At 41.2% G+C, this 21,394-nt stretch overlaps 1 protein-coding gene across 1 annotated transcript; it reads left to right on the top strand.

Moving 5' to 3' along the window:
* The first annotated feature begins 731 nt into the window (after positions 1-731).
* Positions 732-15,445, top strand: LOC105480985 (aldolase, fructose-bisphosphate B). The gene is made up of 9 exons (XM_011740221.2): positions 732-842; positions 5,949-6,070; positions 6,881-7,092; positions 8,334-8,388; positions 9,214-9,374; positions 10,217-10,300; positions 11,188-11,362; positions 11,773-11,972; positions 14,915-15,445. The coding sequence occupies exons 2-9, from the start codon at positions 5,959-5,961 to the stop codon at positions 15,008-15,010; spliced, it is 1,095 nt and encodes a 364-aa protein (XP_011738523.1). The 5' UTR covers positions 732-842; positions 5,949-5,958; the 3' UTR covers positions 15,011-15,445.
* Positions 15,446-21,394: the final 5,949 nt, after the last annotated feature.

Below are 21,394 nucleotides of genomic sequence, written 5' to 3'. Positions count from 1 at the left end.
TACTAAAAATACAAAAAATTAGCTGGGCCGGGTGGCAGGCGCCTGTAGTCCCAGCTACTCAGGAGGCTGAGGCAGGAGAATGGCGTGAACCCGAGAGGCAGAGCTTGCAATGAGCTAAGATCCTGTCACTGCACTCCAGCCTGGGCAAGAGAGCAAGATTCCATCTCAAAAACAAACAAACAAACAAATATATATATATATATATATACACACACACACACACACACATATATAGCATTGATTGCCTAATTTGAAAATAATGATTCTTGAATGCCTACTGCACACAGACACTATACAAACTTACTTAATGGTACTATGAAATCGAGATCCCACTTTACAGAAAAGAAAATAAAGGCTCAGACAAGTAAAAAACAAAACCAAAAACTTTCACCAAGTTCATGTGTTCTGTAAGTGTTACAGCTACACTAACAGCCTTCCTACTATCATTTAATGGTCCCTAGAGCTCCGTCATTGACTAGCTGCATGACTTAGGGGAATCTCCTAATCTTCCTTGCCTCAGTTTCCTCATCTGTGAAATGGAGAGTCTATATTAGGAACTCCATGGTCTAAAGACATTCCTTGCAGCTTTAACATTCTGTGAGTATAAGGAGTGTATGGGCATGATTTCAAGGATTGGTTGTTTATGAGCCAATCGGAGGTGTTGAATAAACACCTCCCTACTAGGTCAAGGTAGAAAGGGGAGGGTAAACGTTGGGGAAAAAAAAAAACAACTTTAATGAGAAGTCTATAAAAATTGTGTGTTACCAAAGATCTGTCTTATTTGGCAGTTGCTGCCTCACTCACAGCTTTTGATACCTAGGAGGACTCTTCTCTCCCAAACTGTAAGTAAAAAAGCTTCCATTGTATACTTGGACTGCACCAGTGAATAAGGGGTCAATAATAGCACTAAGCTTATAGAAGGGAAGATTGGTTTGACGGTGGCTGAAAACGTAATGGCTCTGCTTGGAGGGAAATGCTTGTTTTCCTCTCTCTAAGCATAAACGCTCATTCACACCTTTCCTGGCTTTTTGAGAGGTGGCAAAATGCCCAAGATTGATTGCCAGTTACATATGTTACCTGAATAAGGCCCTTGTGAGTCTCTGATCTAGGAAAAACAACTTGAACACTTCTATCGTTAGGTTCTAATCAGTTTTTGAGATTCCTGTTCATTTCAACTCTCAACTCTCTTTTCATAACAACTACTTATTTTAGTGATTTATTTACATCTCAACTGCCTTATGTCATTTTCTACATTCTCTTCCCCCACCTACTGGTACTAACACTGAAGTTTCTTTGTCACAGAAACAAACTCTTGGAGTGTTTTACCCTTTGCCTTCACCCACTGCTCAAATGAGGAAATGCAACAGGGTTGGAAACTTCACAGAGCATAGTCGTCATTTGATTATGAATTTCCAAACCCTTCATGTTTGAAACTTTCCAGAACATTTTGCGCTGGCCCCAGAGATTGTGAAGACCCTACAGCTTAAGATAGTAGGAATCAAAAAGTTGTGTTTTTTGATAAATCTGCTCTACTCTCTGAAAAATAGGCATTTGTGAGAATACGTTGCCTTTTTAAAAAATAAGTTCTCTTTCAACAGTTACCTAGGGCTCATTTTGGATGCACCAGAGCTTGAACTGCGCTGTCCTGCTATTCATCACTTTAGCTAAGGCACATCTGGGTAGCACCCAGGCCCAGGTTAGAGCCAAAGATACTGGGGCAGGGAATGGGAAAAGGTTAATATCTAAGAAGTCCTTTGTCTTCAGTCCAAGTTTAGAGGAAAGAGCACCATTCAGGACTTGTGCTGGGCTGCTCCACATGTGTTGAAGGGCACTGGAAATCAGGCTGTCCTAGGGCTGCCCTAGATCATCCGACTGCCCTTGTCACTGGGACATTGGAGTGGATAATGGAGCTATGGGCATCTTTATGCATCATGTACAAAAGTGCTGCATGCAATGCCTAGAAATCACAGGCTTTCAATAAATAAGCCTCCTCACATTTGCCTTAAAAATCCATTTGTCTTGTACACAGAGAAGCAAATGAACTTTCTGCTGCCTTCTATTTCTCCAGGAATTAAATATCCATGTTACGAATAATTATGTTTTCACAGAACGTCTTCAAGGAAGGTAGAAGGAACCATACTATAGGATTCTATCTGCTATTTTGCTGAAGGATTAGAAATAGAATTCCAAGTCATAAGCCAGTAGGATGTAACTTGCAATCCTAGAACATCACAACTTAGAAGGCACATCAGACAGTCTCTCTGGCTTCAGTTTCCTCATCTCTAAAGTGATAGGGTTTACACAAATATCTCTGAGGTCATTTGTAGCTCTGTTTTTCTGTGGTTACCTTCTGTTGTTAGTACAACTTTCCTCCAGATTTATATACATTTTACCTGTTACACATATGTAATAAAGTGTGTGATAAAAAAATGTATAAAATGAAATGTGGCTGGGTGCAGTGGTTCACGCCTGTAATACCAGCACTTTGGGAGGCCAAGGTGGGAGGATCACATGAACTCAGGAGTTCAAGAAAACCCTGGGAAACATAGCAAGACTTTGTTTATACCAAAAATAAAAAATGAAAAAAATAGCTGGGCATGGTGGCAGGTGCCTGTAGTTTTCAGCTGCTTGGTGTCTGAGGTGGGAAGATCTCTTGAGCCCAGGAGGATGAGGCTTCAGTGAGTCACGATCGTGCCAATGCACTCCAGGCTAGGCAACAGAGCAAGATCCTGTCTCAGAAAACAAAAAAGAAAGAAAGAAAAAGAAAAGAAATGTGAGAATCTCTCCACCCTACCGCATTCTTCAGAGGTAACTCCAGAGTTGTCACTCTTTCTTTCCATAGACATACACACAGTATGGGTATATATAATTTTTTAATTAAAAAATAGGAGGATAATATATATTGCATGCTTCTCTGAAACTTGTTTTTCGTTTAATAATATAATGTGAACAACTTTCCATCACACTGAAAAACGTTGGCTTGAGACCTCAGAGAGCAGAGGCTTAGGAATACTGAAATTGTTCCGTGTCATTGCCCATCCTAGGCTGGCCTCCTGTCTCCCTGTGGTGAACATTGGCCTGTGACCCTGTTTTATGATTAACAGAGAGGCGACATTTGTGCTAACGTGGTACAGACCTTTAATCCCGCTGTGGAAGTTTAACTCCCTGTAAACAGTATTAGTTTGAATTGACCTTTTCACTGTTATTCTGGTTGAGTCAGCACATCCAGATTGAAGAAAATAGTTTGGAAATAGGTAGTAAATAGAAACAGAGAGGCCCCTTAGGTGATTTTTTTTAATTAAAAAAAGAGAATTAGTAATACATTGCATTTTATAGTGCTTTGTAAAGCTTTGTCATGTGTATCATGCAATTTAACAAACATATTTTGAGCAACTACAGTGAGCAAGGTGTTCACAGCTTGTATTTTCATTACCTGGCAAAGAGACAACCAGAACAGTGATTATCACCATTTAATCCATAGTGAACTGAGACTCAGGAAGCTGCCTGACTTGCCCGAGGTTCCAGTTAGATTAGGCAGAGATGGTTCTTAAACCTAGGTCTGTCTGATCTACTAGCAGCAAGCCTCTACATGAATGTGTCAGATGTTTATGAATAAGTAATGTCCACGGTGTAATCACCCACAGCCTAAGGTACTCTGGGGCGTCATCAAGGATGTTAGGAATCATCCAAAGGCCGTTTTTTTTTCCATCAAACTCACTCTTTCCCTTGAATGGAAAGGAGTGCCGCCACTTATCTCAACTTGATGCCTTATTAGCTATTTGTCCTTGGACAAGTAATTTACACTCTCGTATATTCTTTCCTAATCTATTAAATGGGAGGGAAAAAGAGCCCAACCACCTTCTGGGATTATTTTGAAGAAAAATTATATAGTGCATGTAAAGACATTAGCAGAGTGCTTGACAATACATGATCACTTGTTATTATTATTATTGGGCTGATTTTTCCTTTTGTTTCATTAAGAAAACATCTTTCCTTTTTGGTAATTGTCAACTCCTTTGTGCAAATGCCTAAACTGAGAGTGAAAGTTTGCACCTTGCTCTGAAGATCACCCCCAAGTTGGCTTTTTTCAGCATGATGATCTGGAGGCCAGGTCCAAAGCTAAAAATCTTTTACTCCAATATTAGAGACTAATATATAAACAGGGCAAAGATGCTCTGCTGGCGGCTGGAACGTAATGGGCCTTGGAAGGTCACCTTCTCTAGAAATTCTTGCCCACTAGCTTGTCCTGTTACTGCTGTCCTAAACAGCACTGCAGTTTCATTCTTTTGGGTTAAGAAAAGAACCTCTGTTGAGGCCGGGCGCGGTGGCTCAAGCCTGTAATCCCAGCACTTTGGGAGGCCGAGATGGGCGGATCACGAGGTCAGGAGATCGAGACCATCCTGGCTAACTCGGTGAAACCCCATCTCTACTAAAAAATACAAAAAACTAGCTGGACGAGGTGGCAGGCACCTGTAGTCCCAGCTACTCGGGAGGCTGAGGCAGGAGAATGGCATAAACCTGGAAGGCAGAGCTTGCAGTGAGCTGAGATCCAGCCACTGCACTCCAGCCTGGGTGACAGAGCAAGACTTCGTCTCAAAAAAAAAAAAAAAAAAAAGAACCTCTGTTGAAATGGAGAGGCAACAATGAGGTCATCAGTTATACCTTCTCATGAATTAGCTCAATGGCCACTGACTCTTTATATCAAGGGACAGAGTACTGACAGCCTACCCCAAAGGGATGTAGAAAGTGTAGAGAAATATATTTGTCATGAGGACAGGACTGGATAGGGACTCTGCTTCATCCTAGCTGGGACCTTGAACAAGTCAGTTAGCTTCTCTAAGTCTTAGTTTGCTCATTAATTAATGAAGATAATACCTGCTATAATTACCTCATTGCCAGTGGATCAAATGAGACCTGAGGTGTCCCTGGGCTTCCAGGAAGTAATATGTAGACATGGAGCATCCACCCCGTGCTGAGTGTATTGGAGGGAGAGAAGATGAGAGAAAGGAGGAGACCCGGGGATTGGATAGGAAGGTACCCAAGATAATCTTCACTACCACTTTTCCTTTGGTAGACCAACCTATGCAAAAAGCACTCTTTGTAACACCCAAAGTGAGGGCTCTTTGAGTTTGCATTTTCAAGATTAACCCAAAGTGGCAGCCAAACAGGGGCAACAATCCCCTTCAGAGCACCACCAGTATGGAGGCTGCTTGCTTAGGGGGTCTTCAAGCCAGAGTCTCCCCTTGCTAAAGCAGTGAAGCTGGAGCAGGGACTGCCATACAACTTTAGCATCCTCATAGGCAGTGAGAAACCTGAGCCCAGAGGCACTTAGGAAACATCCTCTCTGGTCTGCCCCAAGGGGTTTCATAGATGGTTGAATATAAGGAAAAAGAAACTTGCACCCAACTCTCTGTAGTCCGAGGCCAAAGGGAACTTAGCTTCAAGACTATGTATAGATTTATCCTTTCAAGCTTGTTGCCTGGAGAATAATCTGTTGGAACTACAGACTAACAGAGCAAAGTGGAGGATAACTGCAGAGGCCAAGAGTGTCATTGTCCTAGCCTCAAGCCATTATGGAAATACAGTGGCACCAGGAGTCCACAGAACAGAGAGACAGTCCATTACTGCAGTTCCCTCTATTAGTCGTATTTTAGTGGGTCACTAATTAGTTCGTTCAGTGTTTGAATTAGTGATTCCAAAGGTCTCCTGGAAAGCATTCTGTCTAGGATCACCATGAACATTCAGCATCCCACCTTCATTCATTGTGGCTAATTGCAACTAATAAGTGACAGGGGAAAAACACACCTCATTTGTTTATCCAGCTGTGGAAATGGGCCAGAGGTGTCACAGCAGTCTGCATAGCATGTCTGCACCCCCAACTATCTTGATCATGCATCCATCCGAGCCACCCATGGTTCTGTGCACAACTCTCCTACACTGTTTTCCAGACCTGTCGCGATGGCCCACCGATTTCCAGCCCTCACCCAGGAGCAGAAGAAGGAGCTCTCAGAAATTGCCCATAGCATTGTTGCCAATGGAAAGGGGATCCTGGCTGCAGATGAATCTGTAGGTGAGTGTAAAAAGGAGTCCCATCATATAACAACATATTATTTTTTCTACACTTAGCAAAAACAGCTTGATAATCATATTCCTTATGGAAGTAAAGGTTTATGTACACAGGAGTGGGAGCAGAAGACTCAGAAAGCATAGAACTTTTGCGTCCTGTAAGTAGTAGGCACATTCCTGAAAGCCAAGGAAAGAGGCTGAAGCCCTTCATTTTAAGGACCTTTGCCAGGGGTCATTTGAATCCAGCCTTGTAGTAAGGCCAGAAACTTAGTAACTAGTGCAAAGTCAGATACACAGGCATCTGCTGCTAGTGAGAAGTCAGTTTAAAGTCAGTCCAGTCAGGAAGGGCAGGAAAGTATCTGCATCTGGAATAGGACAGGGCTTATGGATGGGAGAAACTCAGGATGACACAAGGGAAAGCTGTGGCAGAGTGGCACAATCTGCCATAAAACGACAGAACCCTGAGAATCAAGAGCGTGCCCCATCCCTCCTTCTGTATGTACATCCAGAGAGACTGAGGACTGGAACAGGGAGGCTAAAGAGGCCTGAGGGCCTTACATATCCACCTGGACCTGATGGTGGCTTCCACCCTGACCTCTATACGCCCAGCCCACACACTCCCTAACCAGCAACCTGATAGCAACCAGGGTCTTCTCCCTGGAACACAAAAAATTGAGGCAAGAACTTTGACTATCTGAAAAAAGAAAGGGAGTCTTGCTTTCCACCGTGGTGAGGGTCTCTGAGATGATGTGGAGAAGGCTGACAGGAAAGCCCTGGCTTGCTCCTTATGCTGCCCTCGGCCCTCCCACCATAGGTACCATGGGGAACCGCCTGCAGAGGATCAAGGTGGAAAACACCGAAGAGAACCGCCGGCAGTTCCGAGAAATCCTCTTCTCTGTGGACAGTTCCATCAACCAGAGCATCGGGGGTGTGATCCTTTTCCATGAGACCCTCTACCAGAAGGACAGCCAGGGAAAGCTGTTCAGAAACATCCTCAAGGAAAAGGGGATCGTGGTGGGAATCAAGGTGAACACCTCCATTCACACCTCACGTCTGCTTTGTCCTAGGCAAACTCCCAGTACACTGGCAAGAGTGGGGCCAACACTCTGAACATTCTCCTCATCTAATTTCTCTTCTCACCTTTTTCCATCATCATCTTCCCACAGAGAACCAGATCTTCTTCTAGATTTTTCCTCCAGTGCCCTCTTCTTTCACTCAAGTTTTCTACACATTCTTAATCTCTTTGCATCTCAATCTCATTTCTTAAAATGGGAAGCTACCTCATGATGTTCTTACAGGGATGAAATGACTAAAAGTTTCTAGGCTGGACATGGTTGCTTAAGGCTGTAATCCCAGTACTTCGGAAGCCAAAGGCAAGAGGGTCGCTTGAGCTCACGAGTTTGAGACCAGACTGAGCAACACAGCGAGACCTTGTCTCTACTAAAAATAAAAAATAGTAGCCAGGTGTATTGGTGCATGCCTGTAGTCCCAGCTACTCAGGAGGCTGAGGTGGAAACATTGATCACCTGAGCGCTGGAGGTTGAGGTTGGAGTGAGCTGTGGTCATACCACTGCACTCCAGTCTGGATGGCAGAGTGAGACCCTGTCTCAAAAAAAAAAAAAAAAAAAAGAAAAAGAAAAGAAAAAAAAGAAAAAGTTTATATTGCATAATTATTCACTTAATGGTAACTGTTATAATTATTAAAGCATTTACTATTCTATCTTATAACTAGGTTTTCCAATAGTGCATAAACTTCTCAAAAGTGAAAACTAATATCCATTGAATAAGAGTGTTTACCATTCCAAGAACTCATTTAATTCTCATAACTTCTGGTAGTAGACTCAATTATCACCCTTATTTAGAGATGAAGTGAGAAAACTGAAATACGAAGAGTAACATAACTTGCCCACACAGCAAGGCAAGGTCAGAGCCAGTTTAGGCTAATTCTTGAGCTCATGACTTTGACTTTTGCTATGCAGAGAGTAGAGGTTGTATCCTTAATTCTCTTTACCTCCTGTACTAACACAATACCTGGTGTATACAGGTGCTCAATAAATGTTAGGGTAGACACTCTCACATTGTACCTTCCAGGTAACTTCCCTTCTGCTATGGACTGAACTGGGTCCCCCACAATGACTAATACACTTTCCTAATTCAACTCCTTGGTCTGTAAAAGATGCAAACTATTAGTTAGTTCCAAGAGTTCTGCTTGTGTTTTCCTGACATCTGACACCTGTTAATTATTTGTTAATTATTTGTATCCACAGTTAGACCAAGGAGGTGCTCCCCTTGCAGGAACAAACAAAGAAACCACCATTCAAGGTAAGGATATTGCCCACTGAGATGAATCATGCCAGTGTAAGCTAGAAATGAAGGCAAGTAAAGAAGGAAGCAAGGGAAAACAAAACACAACTATTACACTGGTCTTCGAGCCACACATACCTGATTTTCAATACCAGCTCCTCCATTTAACAACTGTGACCTTGGGCCAGTCACTGAAATATTCTGACCCTCAGTTCTCCTATCTCGAAATGGAGTAACTGTTGTGGGGATTAATTTACACAATGTATATAAGGGGCTTACCACAGTCCCTTGGACAAAGAAGATTAAACTCTGCACCTGGAAGTATTACTTTTATAAAAATATTTAGCAGCAGTAGAGTGGAAAGGCCCCACACTTTGAGGTCAGACACACCTGGGTTTGAATCCTGGTTCTATCACATGCTACCTAGATAATTTTGCAAGGTACTTCTGCCCATGTAGACAAGCATTAACTCACAACATTGTGTTATCTAAGCAGAATTTGAATCCCAGCTCTGTCACTCTTCTACAGTTCAAACTCAAACTTGGTAAAGTCGCTTAACCATTAGGAGCCTCAGTTTCCACATTTGTAAAATGAGTATCATATTAACTATTGGTTTCTTCTATCTAGATATGGAGTAGATAGTATGTATATCAAAACACTATTTATTAAATCTAGGTCTCGTGGTTCAGTGTTGTGATTAATGCTGATATGCTTGGCTGTTTTCAGTCCTCAAGCTCAGTGGATTGAAAGCTTAGCCAAGGGAGAACTCCTTCACTTTATGAGAGACCCCATGGATCTGGTACAAAGGTGTGAAGAAGCCTTTCTCTCTTGTGTGACTTGCAGGGCTTGATGGCCTCTCAGAGCGCTGTGCTCAGTACAAGAAAGATGGCGTTGACTTTGGGAAATGGCGTGCTGTGCTGAGGATTGCCGACCAGTGTCCATCCAGCCTCGCTATCCAGGAAAACGCCAACGCCCTGGCTCGCTACGCCAGCATCTGTCAGCAGGTGCTCTGCCTTCCCCTTGGGCTGAAAAACAGTAGGCTAGAGTTTTCTTCAGAGCTTTTCTTTTCTATTATACTGTAACTACACATGGACCTCCTTTTCCGTCACCAGTATATCCTAGTGGCATTTTTCACAACGGTTGCTATAGCCAACTGTGGTAGGGAGAGATTTGGTTCCAGAAGCCAGTAGGAGTCCAACTAAGCTATGAGTTCAAAGGATAATGTCATCAACTGCTGCCCTCTGTCAAAGTTCCAAAAGCTGTCTTATAAGTGATCGGGCTTTTGAGGCCAGGGAACTTGGTTGTCTATTCTCCGTAACATCCAAGACATGATCCTCTTAGATTCCTAGCTGAAGAGTGACAGCTCTGACCGAGTTCCAATCCAAATAATTCCATGGAGGATGGTGACCAGATGCTAAAGTTTTCAACACATACTAAAATGTCTCTGGGTCCAAGTTAAGTTTGATTTTCTTCTGTGAGTACTATGTTGGGGTTACTAGAGTTGTAGACACCTGGGATTCCCAATTAGAACTATAAACACTGCTTGAATTTCCTCACTAACCCACCTTAGAGACATCTTTCTTAATGATTTATGCTTAGATGCCCTAAAAAGGCAGTAGCTAGGTTCTGAGGCACCTAGAATAGTCTCTAGAAAGAGATACAGAAATTATGGTTTTGTATTTAGTTTTTTCCCCATTCTGAAAAATTCTACTGCCTTTAAGTCACCTATATAGTATTTCTCCATAATGGCTTCAATTTATACCAATTGCAACTGTTGAATCTCCTCCTAAGGAAAGGATAACAGTGAGCACAGCTTCACTTTTGCTTCCCTGATTTTCCTTTTTAGAATGGACTGGTACCTATTGTTGAACCAGAGGTAATTCCTGATGGAGACCATGACCTGGAACACTGCCAGTATGTTACTGAGAAGGTAAGTTTTAAATGTGAAGTTCCCAATTCTAGCTGAAAAATCTTAGTTTTAGGTAACAGCTGTTACTTAACATATAACAGCTGTTATATTTGAAGTAGTCTTTAGGATGCATAGCATTGAGAAGGTAGGGAGGTGCTCGTCAGCCCTTCACTTTTTTGGTACATGGTATGCTCCATATAGAAAAAGCACAGGAGTTGCAGTACCAAGACTTGCGTGGGAGGATCCGCGTTTCCACTTGTGGGATCTTGGGCAAGTCATATGATCTCTTTTGACTTCAATTCGATTACATGTACACAAAGAAATTTTAAAATAAGACACATGGCTCAAATGAGAAGATGTAATTAGAGAGTACTTTATTCCATCCGAATTTCTAAATTAGCCACAGTATATCTGAAAGAGGGTGGTTCTATTCACACACTGTGAGAAAGTAGGAGAGTCATAATGTCATCTGACCTTAGTTTCCCTACTTGGAAAATTATGTGCACTGAAATGCAATCTAAAAGCACTTGCGCCTCTAAAATGTATGCTTATATGACTACTCAGCTTCTGTAAACATGGACAGTGGAGGCCTGTTTAGATGACCCCAAATAACTGAAGCAATGCAGTCTCAATAAGGAATGACATTGACCATGGGAGTAATAGAAAGAAAGGAATGAAGGGCTTCTAGGAAGCAGAGCCATGCCCGTCATTCATGCAGTGAATGAGAAGCTAGATTAGGGGTGATGAAGACAGGCCAGTTCGGTTGTGCTCAGTGGCTATGGATTGCAACACATTGGTCTGATGAGGCCTGGAGGCTGGCTCAGAAGCTTTTGCCAAGCAGCAAATGAGAATTCCTTCATCCTGCCTCTAGCTTTGAGTTTCACCTGGTGGGACCTCTTGTCCTTCAGGTCCTGGCTGCTGTCTACAAGGCCCTGAATGACCATCATGTTTACCTGGAGGGCACCCTGCTAAAGCCCAACATGGTGACTGCTGGACACGCCTGCACCAAGAAGTATACTCCAGAGCAAGTGGCTATGGCCACCGTAACAGCTCTCCACCGTACCGTTCCTGCAGCTGTTCCTGGTAAGGCCTTCTTTCTTCTCTAACTCAAGGTCTTAGCTCTCATTCTTTGGAGAGCTACAAGCTTCATGTTTGTCCAGAAATCTGCTTCTATTCATGAAACAAACCTCTGTTATCTCACAGGCAGCCAGCACTTCTCCTCACACTTCAGAATACCAAGCATCCCAAGTCTGCCTAGATGCCCACAATCCATGTATTTCTTCAACATTTCCCTGCCTTCCTTATGTATTTCAAACTCTTCTCTCTAGCCCAACTAGCTTCAGCAGAAGCAAACTGATTTCTCTGACCTGGTTCAGGCAAATTAAGCAGAGAAAAGACTGAGACATTGCTTTTCTGGTAGGTTCATTGCTTGCTTTCTCAAGCAGGGTACATAAGGTGGGACTAATAGAGTGAAATGGCTTCTCTCCTACCAGGCATCTGCTTTTTGTCTGGTGGCATGAGTGAAGAGGATGCTACTCTCAACCTCAATGCTATCAACCTTTGCCCTCTACCAAAGCCCTGGAAACTAAGTTTCTCTTATGGACGGGCCCTGCAGGCCAGTGCACTGGCTGCCTGGGGTGGCAAAGCTGCAAACAAGGAGGCAACCCAGGAGGCTTTTATGAAGCGGGCCGTGGTAAGATGCTGCTACCTCTTATCTACTTGATGGTGTTCACATTTGGGGCTTGACTTTCTGACATGGAGAAGCATTGTTTTCTTCAGGCCAAGAAGGTATCTACTTCTATTAGTGTCTATTAGGCATTTGAAAATGTGGCAGTAGAGGTCAGTATGAGGATTGAGGCTAGAGAGAGTTTTGAATTATCCACACTGGTAGTATAGTTGATGAGAGGAGACTGAAGGACAATTTCAACAGAAACACTTCAGAGAGAAGGAGATAAGAGGATCAAGAACTGAATCTAGGATACTTTTTACTTTGGGAAGATGAAGAAGAGAAGCAACCAAGAAAAGCAGCAATTATATCGTAGGGTGAACCAAGCATTCTGGGAACAAAGAGTGAAGAATTTATTTTTCTTTCTTTCGTGTTTGTTTGTTTGTTTTGAGATGGAGTGTTACTCTGTCACCCAGGCTGGAGTACAGTGGCACAATCTCAGCTCGCTGCAACCTCCACCTCCTAGATTCAAGCCATTCTTCTGCCTCAGCCTCCTGACCAGCTGGGACTACAGGCAGGCACCACCATATCTGGCTAATTTCTGTATTTTTTAGTAGAGACGGGGTTTCACCATGTCGGCCATGCTGGTCTCAAACTCCTGACCTCAGGTGATCTGCCCGCCTCAACCTCCCAAAGTGCTGAGATTACAGACGTGAGCCACCGCACCCAGCCAAGTAAAGAATTTCAAAGGGCTAATAATAACATGCTATAGAGAGATTCAAAACAAAGGTCAAGACAAGACACTGAGATAGGCATTTAGGAGCATATCAGTGACCCTCACTGAAACAGCTTCAATAAAGAGGAAAGGGAAGGTGCGCATTCAAGAAGCTTTTCAGAAAAAGACCCAGAAAGGTTGCCAGGAGAAATGGGGACCAACGAAGTTTTTATTCAAATAATAACCAAAATTTAAAAAATACCCTTTATGAGCCGAGAACTGGGGTGAACAAATCAGACATAGCCATGTCCTCCAGGAAGCTTGGAGTTTAGCCAAATAGGAGAGAGCTTTGCATGCTTAAATGTAAAGAAAGAGGAGCCAGAGGAGACAGTAAAGATGAGGAGAGTGGGGATAATTGAGTGGAGACAAACTCAGAGGAGCGGGACTGCATGAGACTCAATATTAAGCATAGGTGGCACAGCTGGTGTAAGACAAAAAGGAGGGAAGAGGCAGAAAAGAGAATATGGTTGGAATCAGCTCTATATAAGTCAAGAGATGTAGCAGTTGATGACTGATTACAGTTGAGGGTATCTGCTGAGAATGATGAAGAAATGGAAATTTCAATACTGACAGTCGGAAAGGGTAGAAAAGCAGTTAAAGGAACTTGTTAGGAAATTGATCACACATTATGGCCAGACATGGTCAAGCATCAGGTAAGGTGCAGCTGAAATAAGAGTGAATGTGTGGTAGCTTCATTCCGGAATTTTCCTAACAGCTGTCTAAAGCATGCAGGAAGATTCAGATAAACCTGAATGCAAAATAGCAGGGTAGAAGAGTGAAAGTTTAATAGGAAGATAGAATAGTGACAAACTTTACCAATAGCCTCTGTTAGCTTGCTGACCATAGAGGAAGCCAGGCAAGGAACCAAGAGTAGTCAGAAGTGTGGTGATGAGGCCCTAAAGGGAAGGAAGGCCCCAGGGAAGCTAAATAATCATCTCACAGGCATAAGAGAGGTATGAGATTTTCAAAGTAGTGTTTTACCTTGACTGTGGAAAGCAGAGTGCAGCGGTGCTGCTGCATGGCTGATGGATTGAGGAGACCTAGCTCACATGATGGAGGGATTGTGAAAGCGCAGGTCATAGGGACATCCACACAGAAGAAGGGAAGCTGAGTTTATCATCAAGGATGGTGCTTCCCAAGCTCCAGTGTGGATCTGAATCACTTGAAGGACTTGGTTTTGTTGTAATCTTTTATATTTACACATAATAATTGTATACATTTATGGGGCATCTGTGATTTTTTATATATGCATAAAATGTTTAATGATCAAATCAGGATAATTAGGGTATTCACTCCAAATATTTATTATTTATTTGAGTTGGGAACATTCCAAATCTTCTCTTCTAGCTATTTTAAAATATGTAATAAATCATCGTTTACTATAATCACCTTACTGTTCTATCGAACACTAGAACTTATTCCTTCTCTCTAACTGTATTTTTGTACCCATTAGCAACCTCTTTTCATTTCCCCGACCCTCACTTGAAGCGCTTGTTAAAAATGCAGGTTATGGGTCTCACCCACTGAGTTTCTAATTCAGTAGGTCTGGGGTAAGGCCAGGGAATTTCTATTTCTAACATGTTCCTAAGGGATGCTGGTAGACCATGAAACACACTTGGAGAACCATTGATGTAAAATGTAGAAATAAGTCCTGGAGACAACAGACAATAGCAACACTGACTGGAAGAAGTGGTACCACTGAGTGACATTCAAATATTATCATAAGTTTCATAATTCTGAATTTATCTTTAACTGGAATGTATACAGGAAAGCAAATGATACTATGATAACAACTAAATAAAAATTACATATTCTTCTAGACCAATATAGGTCAAAAATGGAAATATTTTAAAAATAAACATGTTTTTCTTTTGGTATAGTGTACTATACTAGTGAGAAATTTCTCAACTTCAGTTTCCAGTACTGTTGCTGCAATATTGTTGGTACTGAACAGAGATTTCCCCAGTAACTGACACAAACCTCAACCTTACCAAAGAAATGCTCAGAAAACTGGGATAAAAAGGGGAGACACTTGATAGAAGGGGATGGTGTCAGCAGCAATATTCAGCAACATCGCTGTTAAAAAGAAGAAAATCTGAGTGAAGGTTTGGCTGGTTTCCCATGAGAAGTAGACAGGGTCAAGGTGGGGTCACATTTACTCTAACTCGTCTCCTTTCTCATATTTGTCTTCTAGGCTAACTGCCAGGCGGCCAAAGGACAGTACATTCACACAGGCTCTTCCGGGGCTGCTTCCACCCAGTCGCTCTTCACAGCCTGCTACACCTACTAGGGTCCAATGCTCGCCAGCCTAGCTCCAGCACTTCTAGTAGGAGGGTTGAATGGGAGCAACTTTTCCTCCAATCCTGGAAATTCGACACAATTAGATTTGAACTGCTGGAAATACAACAGATATTAAATCTTAAGTACAATGGGGAGAAAAAACAAATCAGTTATTGAAACATAAAAATGAATACCAAGGATCTAATCAAATTTCACACAGCAGTTTCCTTGCAACACTTTCAGCTCCCCATGCTCCAGAATACCCACCCAAGAAAATAATAGGCTTTAAAACAGTATCGGCTTCTCATCCAAAGAACAACTGCTGATTGAAACACCTCATTAGCAGAGTGTAGAGAAGTTCATCTTATGAAACAGTCTTAGCAGTGGTAGGTTGGGAAGCAGATAGCTGCAACCAAAAAAGAAATAAATATTCTATAAACCTTCAGCTGCTATCTGGTTTCACTTTTCTGCTCTTGTTGTCCAAAGACTCAGTGTATTTCATTACTTTTGACTCTACTAGACATGACTGGGTTTCAACAGTAAAGGTCTTCAACTCTGGCTATTCATTGGAATCAAGTCGCAAAATTTTAAAAACTCAGATGCTCAGGCCACACCCCAGCTCAATTAAATCAGAAACTCTAGACCTAGGATCCTCTATTAGATTTCTTAAAGTTCCCTCTGATTCTAATGTACAGTCAAGTTTGAGAACTACCAATCTAAATTTCAAGTTTGAGGGTATTTGAAAATTTAAAGCCATTCACAATACGAAGACAGCTAAAAATGTAGAATGATTTTGAGCAACTTGTGGAGTGTAATAAGATAATTCATGTGACTTCAATGCTTGGAGCATTCCTCTTCAAGTGGCCCAGATTTGGTGAAACAGGACTACCTTGTCATCTGCATGTCCAGGTACATTTTGTAGTTTTGCAGTAAATAATATTCACATAATGATACTGTATTGACTTTCAATTTTCAGAATTAACCTACAGTTAAAGCACTTAAGACAATCAGAGTTATAAAAGAGAATTTAAATATTATGACTTTGGACAGTGTAAAAGTAATGATTTAACTGACAGAAGCTGGGAAATATAAGGGGGAGAAGAAGTGGAGGAAAGCAAAGAGAGTCAGGAATACTACTTAAAACTGATGGGTTAAGAAATAGTGCTTTAATTCTATTTAAGTAATAAAGGAAAAGGATATAAATCATTAAAATGTATATCTAAAATTAAAATATGATAGTATGCTAAATTTCTTACCTTGAATAATACAAAGACAAATGGTATTGTATAGATTAACAAATGAAGTAACAGAGGCTTAACATATTATTTAGAGGAATAAGACAGAATTAGCCAAAGGGGCTTACTCTTAAGGAGAGAGACCTGGGAGTGGGGGCACAGGAGAGACGACTTTTCCTTATTACCTTCCCTCTACAGTATTTGAATTTCATTTCCATGTACTTGTCATTACTTTTCTAAAAACAACTATATTCATACAAGCAACTCAAGCCTATATTAGAGATCTATTAAGCCCACGGTTTTCATTTTACAGATGATAAAACAAAGCCCAGAGAAGTAAAATTACTTACTGAGGGTCAAACATTTATGGTAGAGCAGAGAGATTAAAATTCAGGTCTTCTAAATTCAGGTCTCTTGCTCATAAAATGGACACACAGCCAGAGATCTTACAGGGCAAGGCGACAGGCTGTGTTTAATATCTCTGCCACCCGTGGCGTAGGTCTTGTACGTTTCTCCTTGTACATTTCAGTCAATCATCAAGCATTTCATGTCCTACTATGTGCCAAGCTGTCCTAAAAGCTGGTAGGTAACACCTTGTGAGACAAAGCTTTTCTTCCAGATAATTTTTATCTAGATCTTACTCAGCATTGCTAAATTCTTTAGATATTTTAAGAGGTATCTAAAGAAACCTCTTAGATTCTTATCAGTTAAGCATGAATTTATAATCAAGGATGAGTTACTTGTATATTTTGGTCAAGGCTGAATTACATTTTACTGGGAATGAGGATGTATATAATGCATTTTCCTGGCTATCATCTGATATATTTTCCCTACTAAAGGACTACAGTTGTCTTTGAAATCTCAATCCCAGTAATTTCCTCCTTTCAGGGTAATATGCAGACAAGTGTTTTACAAGGCTACAGACTTCAATTTCGCTGTGATTTCTGAGTGAGTATTTAGTGGCTTTCCAGCTTTGGTTACTTTGTCAGATTTATTTTAGTAGTTATTAAACACCTACTAAAACTAAAACCTGGTACTAGACATGAAAAATAGAGAAATTTCAGCTTTAGGGCACACCAGACAATTAAGCTTAAATAGCTAAGCAAGAAACACACAAACCATTGACTGGGGGTTGGTAAGTGGGAAGGAGAGTCAGGGTGTAGAATCAGATGTCTGGGTGTAGGAAAGGGAGATGACATTCAGGTTGGACATCACAGGAAAGCAAAAGAAGGGAACTCACACACAGGATACTGCCTGTATGTAAGAAAATACATTCATAAGTCACTGGGAGAAGATGACATTTTGAAGCTATCAAGAGCTAAGGCCACACAAACACACAAATGACTAAGTTCTGGAAAGAATAAAAAGAGGAATTTGTTTTTGCTCTGAAGAGGGAAGAGGGAAAGAAGGAAAGGAATGAGCAAGAAAATGAGGGAAGAGAGGAAGAAATGAGAAAGGAAGGAAAAGGAGGAGGCAGGAAAGAAGCTAGGGCAATATGTAATTGTGAGGAGGTGACGAGCTTTTGAGAAGGAGGATAACTATTATTAAGCAATCTAAAGATACTGTCTTCTTGTGAGGAAAAACTGAGTTTCTCATTTGAGTCTACATACATCATGCTTTATAAAAACAAGATACTGAGATGATTCGTAATGATTCATAATGTGAATTAATTTAGGAGAAACAAAAAACAATCGTGACAGTGAGAAGATAAGCTTCTAGAAACTTGCAGAAATCTTGGAGTGAGCTTTAGGCAAAGCAGAAATGGGAGTTCCAGATCATCTGATTTAGCCCTCCTGGAATGAAATACTCCAGCTGCCGTCTAGATGTCACTCACAGCGACAGAGGAGAAAACGGGTCCAGCATGATAAAGAAGTTTTCCAAGGTCACATAACCAGTTGGTGGTGAGATTTAGGCTAGTGTGATTTGCAAAGTCCTCTTGGGTGGGAGTACTCAGGGTTCTTCAAAGCACAGGTTCTGGAGTCAGACAGCATAGATTCAAATGCCAGCCCTGTCACTTACTAGCCATGTGACCTTGGACACATTATACCTTTCTGTCATTCAGTTTCGTCATCACCAAAATAAGAAAAAGTACATGATCACATATTGTTGAAAGAATAAATAAGTTAATACATCTCAATAACAAGTTCACAATCTCTTATTCACAATTCTGAAATCTAAAAACTCTGAAGACCAAAAGTTTTCTCGTAAGTTTTAGTAAATTATTTGGTGGCAAAACCTGACCTGAACCTGTTATCTTTACTCCATTTGAGATGCAGCAATATTAACATGCTTGATTGCAGGTGCTTCCTCAGACCCTGAAGAGGGAGTTATACGATATATAGCACAAGCAATATATTTACTCTCTAAAATCTGACAAAATTCTGATTTCCAAAGCACATATGGCCTCAAGGCTTTCAGATAAAGAACTGTAAACCTGCCCTTGGAACAATATCTGCCACATTTCTAGAGTAAAAGATAAATTGCCCATGCTCAATGTAGCCTGGTGGGCTCACGCAATGCTACCAATCCCAAAGCCCATTTTGTAGAGAGGATGAATTAAGAGAGAGAAGTGATGCAAAGCTCAACACAGCCAGTCACAACTCTTTTTCCGCTGCTCATATAAACATGGTATTCTGGCTGGAAAGCAGTCTAAGCCTCTTGAAATAATCTAAAGCACTCAGTACTGGGCATCAATACGTATAACATACATAAAAATCAGCCAACAATACTCTTGCAGCACCTACTGTATGCTCAGCACTGTAAAGATACTACATGGTCCTCTATGCTTACCACGGAAATGAGGAAGACAAGCATGCAGTCAGAAAACAAAGAAAATTGTACACAATAATGTGCTAAATTGCAGTGGCATAGGCTAGATGCTGAGATCAAAAAGGAAGGAATACTTTATGGAAGAGGGAGGATTAGCTGAAGGCAGTTTATTATTAGTTACATGAGCTTGGGAAACAGTCTCTGTGAGCCTCAGTCTCCACATCTGTAAAAGAGGCTTGTTGTGCGGGCAATATTTTATGTACAGTGCCAGATACATAAGTAGTGAATAAATATTAGTTTTCCCTGTCAACTGGCTCTTGAAGAAAGGTAAAGGCTCATGAGTGAGAATGACCATGAATTACGTGTCCTTACTACAGTACAAACTATGTGTTGAGAGAATTATGGGAAATCAACCTGGAATGGTAAGGCTGATTTCCCATAATGGAGTGGCACATGGATGGGCAGAGGTATTTTAGAATGTCTTGCCTTGAAGTGATGAGAAATAGGGAACTGTGGAAGACATTTAAGGAAAGAATAACATAAGAGCAGCACTGAAAATTACTTTGTAGAATGTAGAGGATCAGGAGAGAACCAGGAGCCAGCTAAGTGTCTATAATAGCAATCCAATGTAGCACCTGGCCTTTTGTTGGTGGAGTAGGTGAGTAGACATGATATCTTTAGACTAGAGAAAACAACAAACAACTCCTTGTATGTAGCATACCCATTTACCATCTTAATAAAGTCTGTTTCATTGCAACCTGATAGGCAAGCGCTTGGGACAAATAAAAGCTCAAAATTCTTTACCTAGTTCTCGGAAAGACTTACATACACGCTCAGACTCAGCCGGGCTGAGTAGCGTGGCAGATGAAAAATAGGGCATTTTCTAAACATAGCACTAATTCTTTTGGCAGTTCAGAATAGCTAGGGCTAGGCAGTAGCCCAGGGTCTCAGGTGTCAGAGAAATGTATTCTGCCCTCCTAAGATAATCAAGGTCAAGGCAGCCTTCTGCAGCAACGTACAACTTTTCCTTCTCCTGCTCTGAACTCTGTCCTGTTCAGAGTGCGCTTCCGGGTTGCAGGGACACAATGATTGTCATGTTATGTGGGGACTTACGTCAGCCAGCGGACTAACATGAGAAACCTGTTCTTAGAGCATGGCTCCCAGATAGGCAACAACACGGGCAAGACGCACACACCATGTTTTATTTGTGTGAATGAAATCACACAATCAAAACTCAGTGTTTTGGAAAGTTGGGTGATTTTTTCCCCGTCTTATGTAACACATGTGGCTTACTATGCATTCCTCAAGTCTTCAAGTCTCCTTGATGATAAAGGGCTGCTTGATGCCACTATCAAACTGACATAACACCTCGCAGGTATTCTTAAAATTTTTAAAATACAAGTTAACTGATCTTGTCCCACTTGTGCAGTAAAGCAAATGTCTCTCTTTTGTTTGTCTGTGCATTATAGTTACAGATGGCCTTACATTCAAATAAACCAATCAACCCACCCCTACTACCCACCTGGGGCCATAAAACACTCCTCTCCCTCAACTGGCTATCTACTCAATTTTTAAAAATCTCCATCTACAGCCCTCTTTATAGTCACAGATGAGTATCTATTTTTATTCTCTAACTTTATAGAACAGTAAAATTAAGCAAGTAAAAAGAATAACCAATAAAGGATTGCCATTTATTTTAAGTAAAGACATAAATGTAACAGACTATCCTCCCAAATCACTATTATTTCAAAAAGGACTTAGTTTTTCTTAGAAAAGAGCATACTTCCAGAACAAAGGTTTCTAATAATCAATTTATCTTTTTTTTTAAACAAGGATATTATATTATCATTATTTTTACCACCTGAATGTAGAATAATTTTTGTCAAGAATTGACCGTATTTGGGAGCTGATGATCTACTCTCCAGACACTATTTAGCCCCCTGAAAACTGGCTCTTCCTAACTCCAGAATCTGTTCTTACAGAAACCCATTAATGACTAATTATCAAATCCAAAAGACACTCTTCAGCCCTTCCTCAGTCTCTCTGCAGCACGCTTCTGGATCACTTTCCGACAGAAGTTATCATTACATGTTGGGTTTCCCATACTTCTGGTTGTTCCTGTTTCCTTTGCACCTTGCCTACCCACTAAACAGGTAGGCCCTAGGATTCCATCTCCGGACTTCTTTTCTTGCTGTATTCTTTCCTTAAAGCTTAATCCATTCATATCGAAACACTGGTGAATTCCTAAATCCATTTCTAGCCCAGTTCTTTTTCCTGAGCACCATATCCATATCCGCAATTGCTTCTGGACATCTTTACTATCTCACAGACAAACAGACATTCAAAATATTAGTGATCTCCTCATTCCATACAAGGTACACTTTTTTGTC

This window comes from Macaca nemestrina, chromosome 14 (genome assembly GCF_043159975.1).
Source record: "Macaca nemestrina isolate mMacNem1 chromosome 14, mMacNem.hap1, whole genome shotgun sequence".
In the NCBI taxonomy this organism is placed as follows: domain Eukaryota; kingdom Metazoa; phylum Chordata; class Mammalia; order Primates; family Cercopithecidae; genus Macaca; species Macaca nemestrina.
The sequence above is the reverse complement of the archived record's forward strand: the minus strand, read 5'-3'. Positions and strand labels throughout refer to the sequence as shown.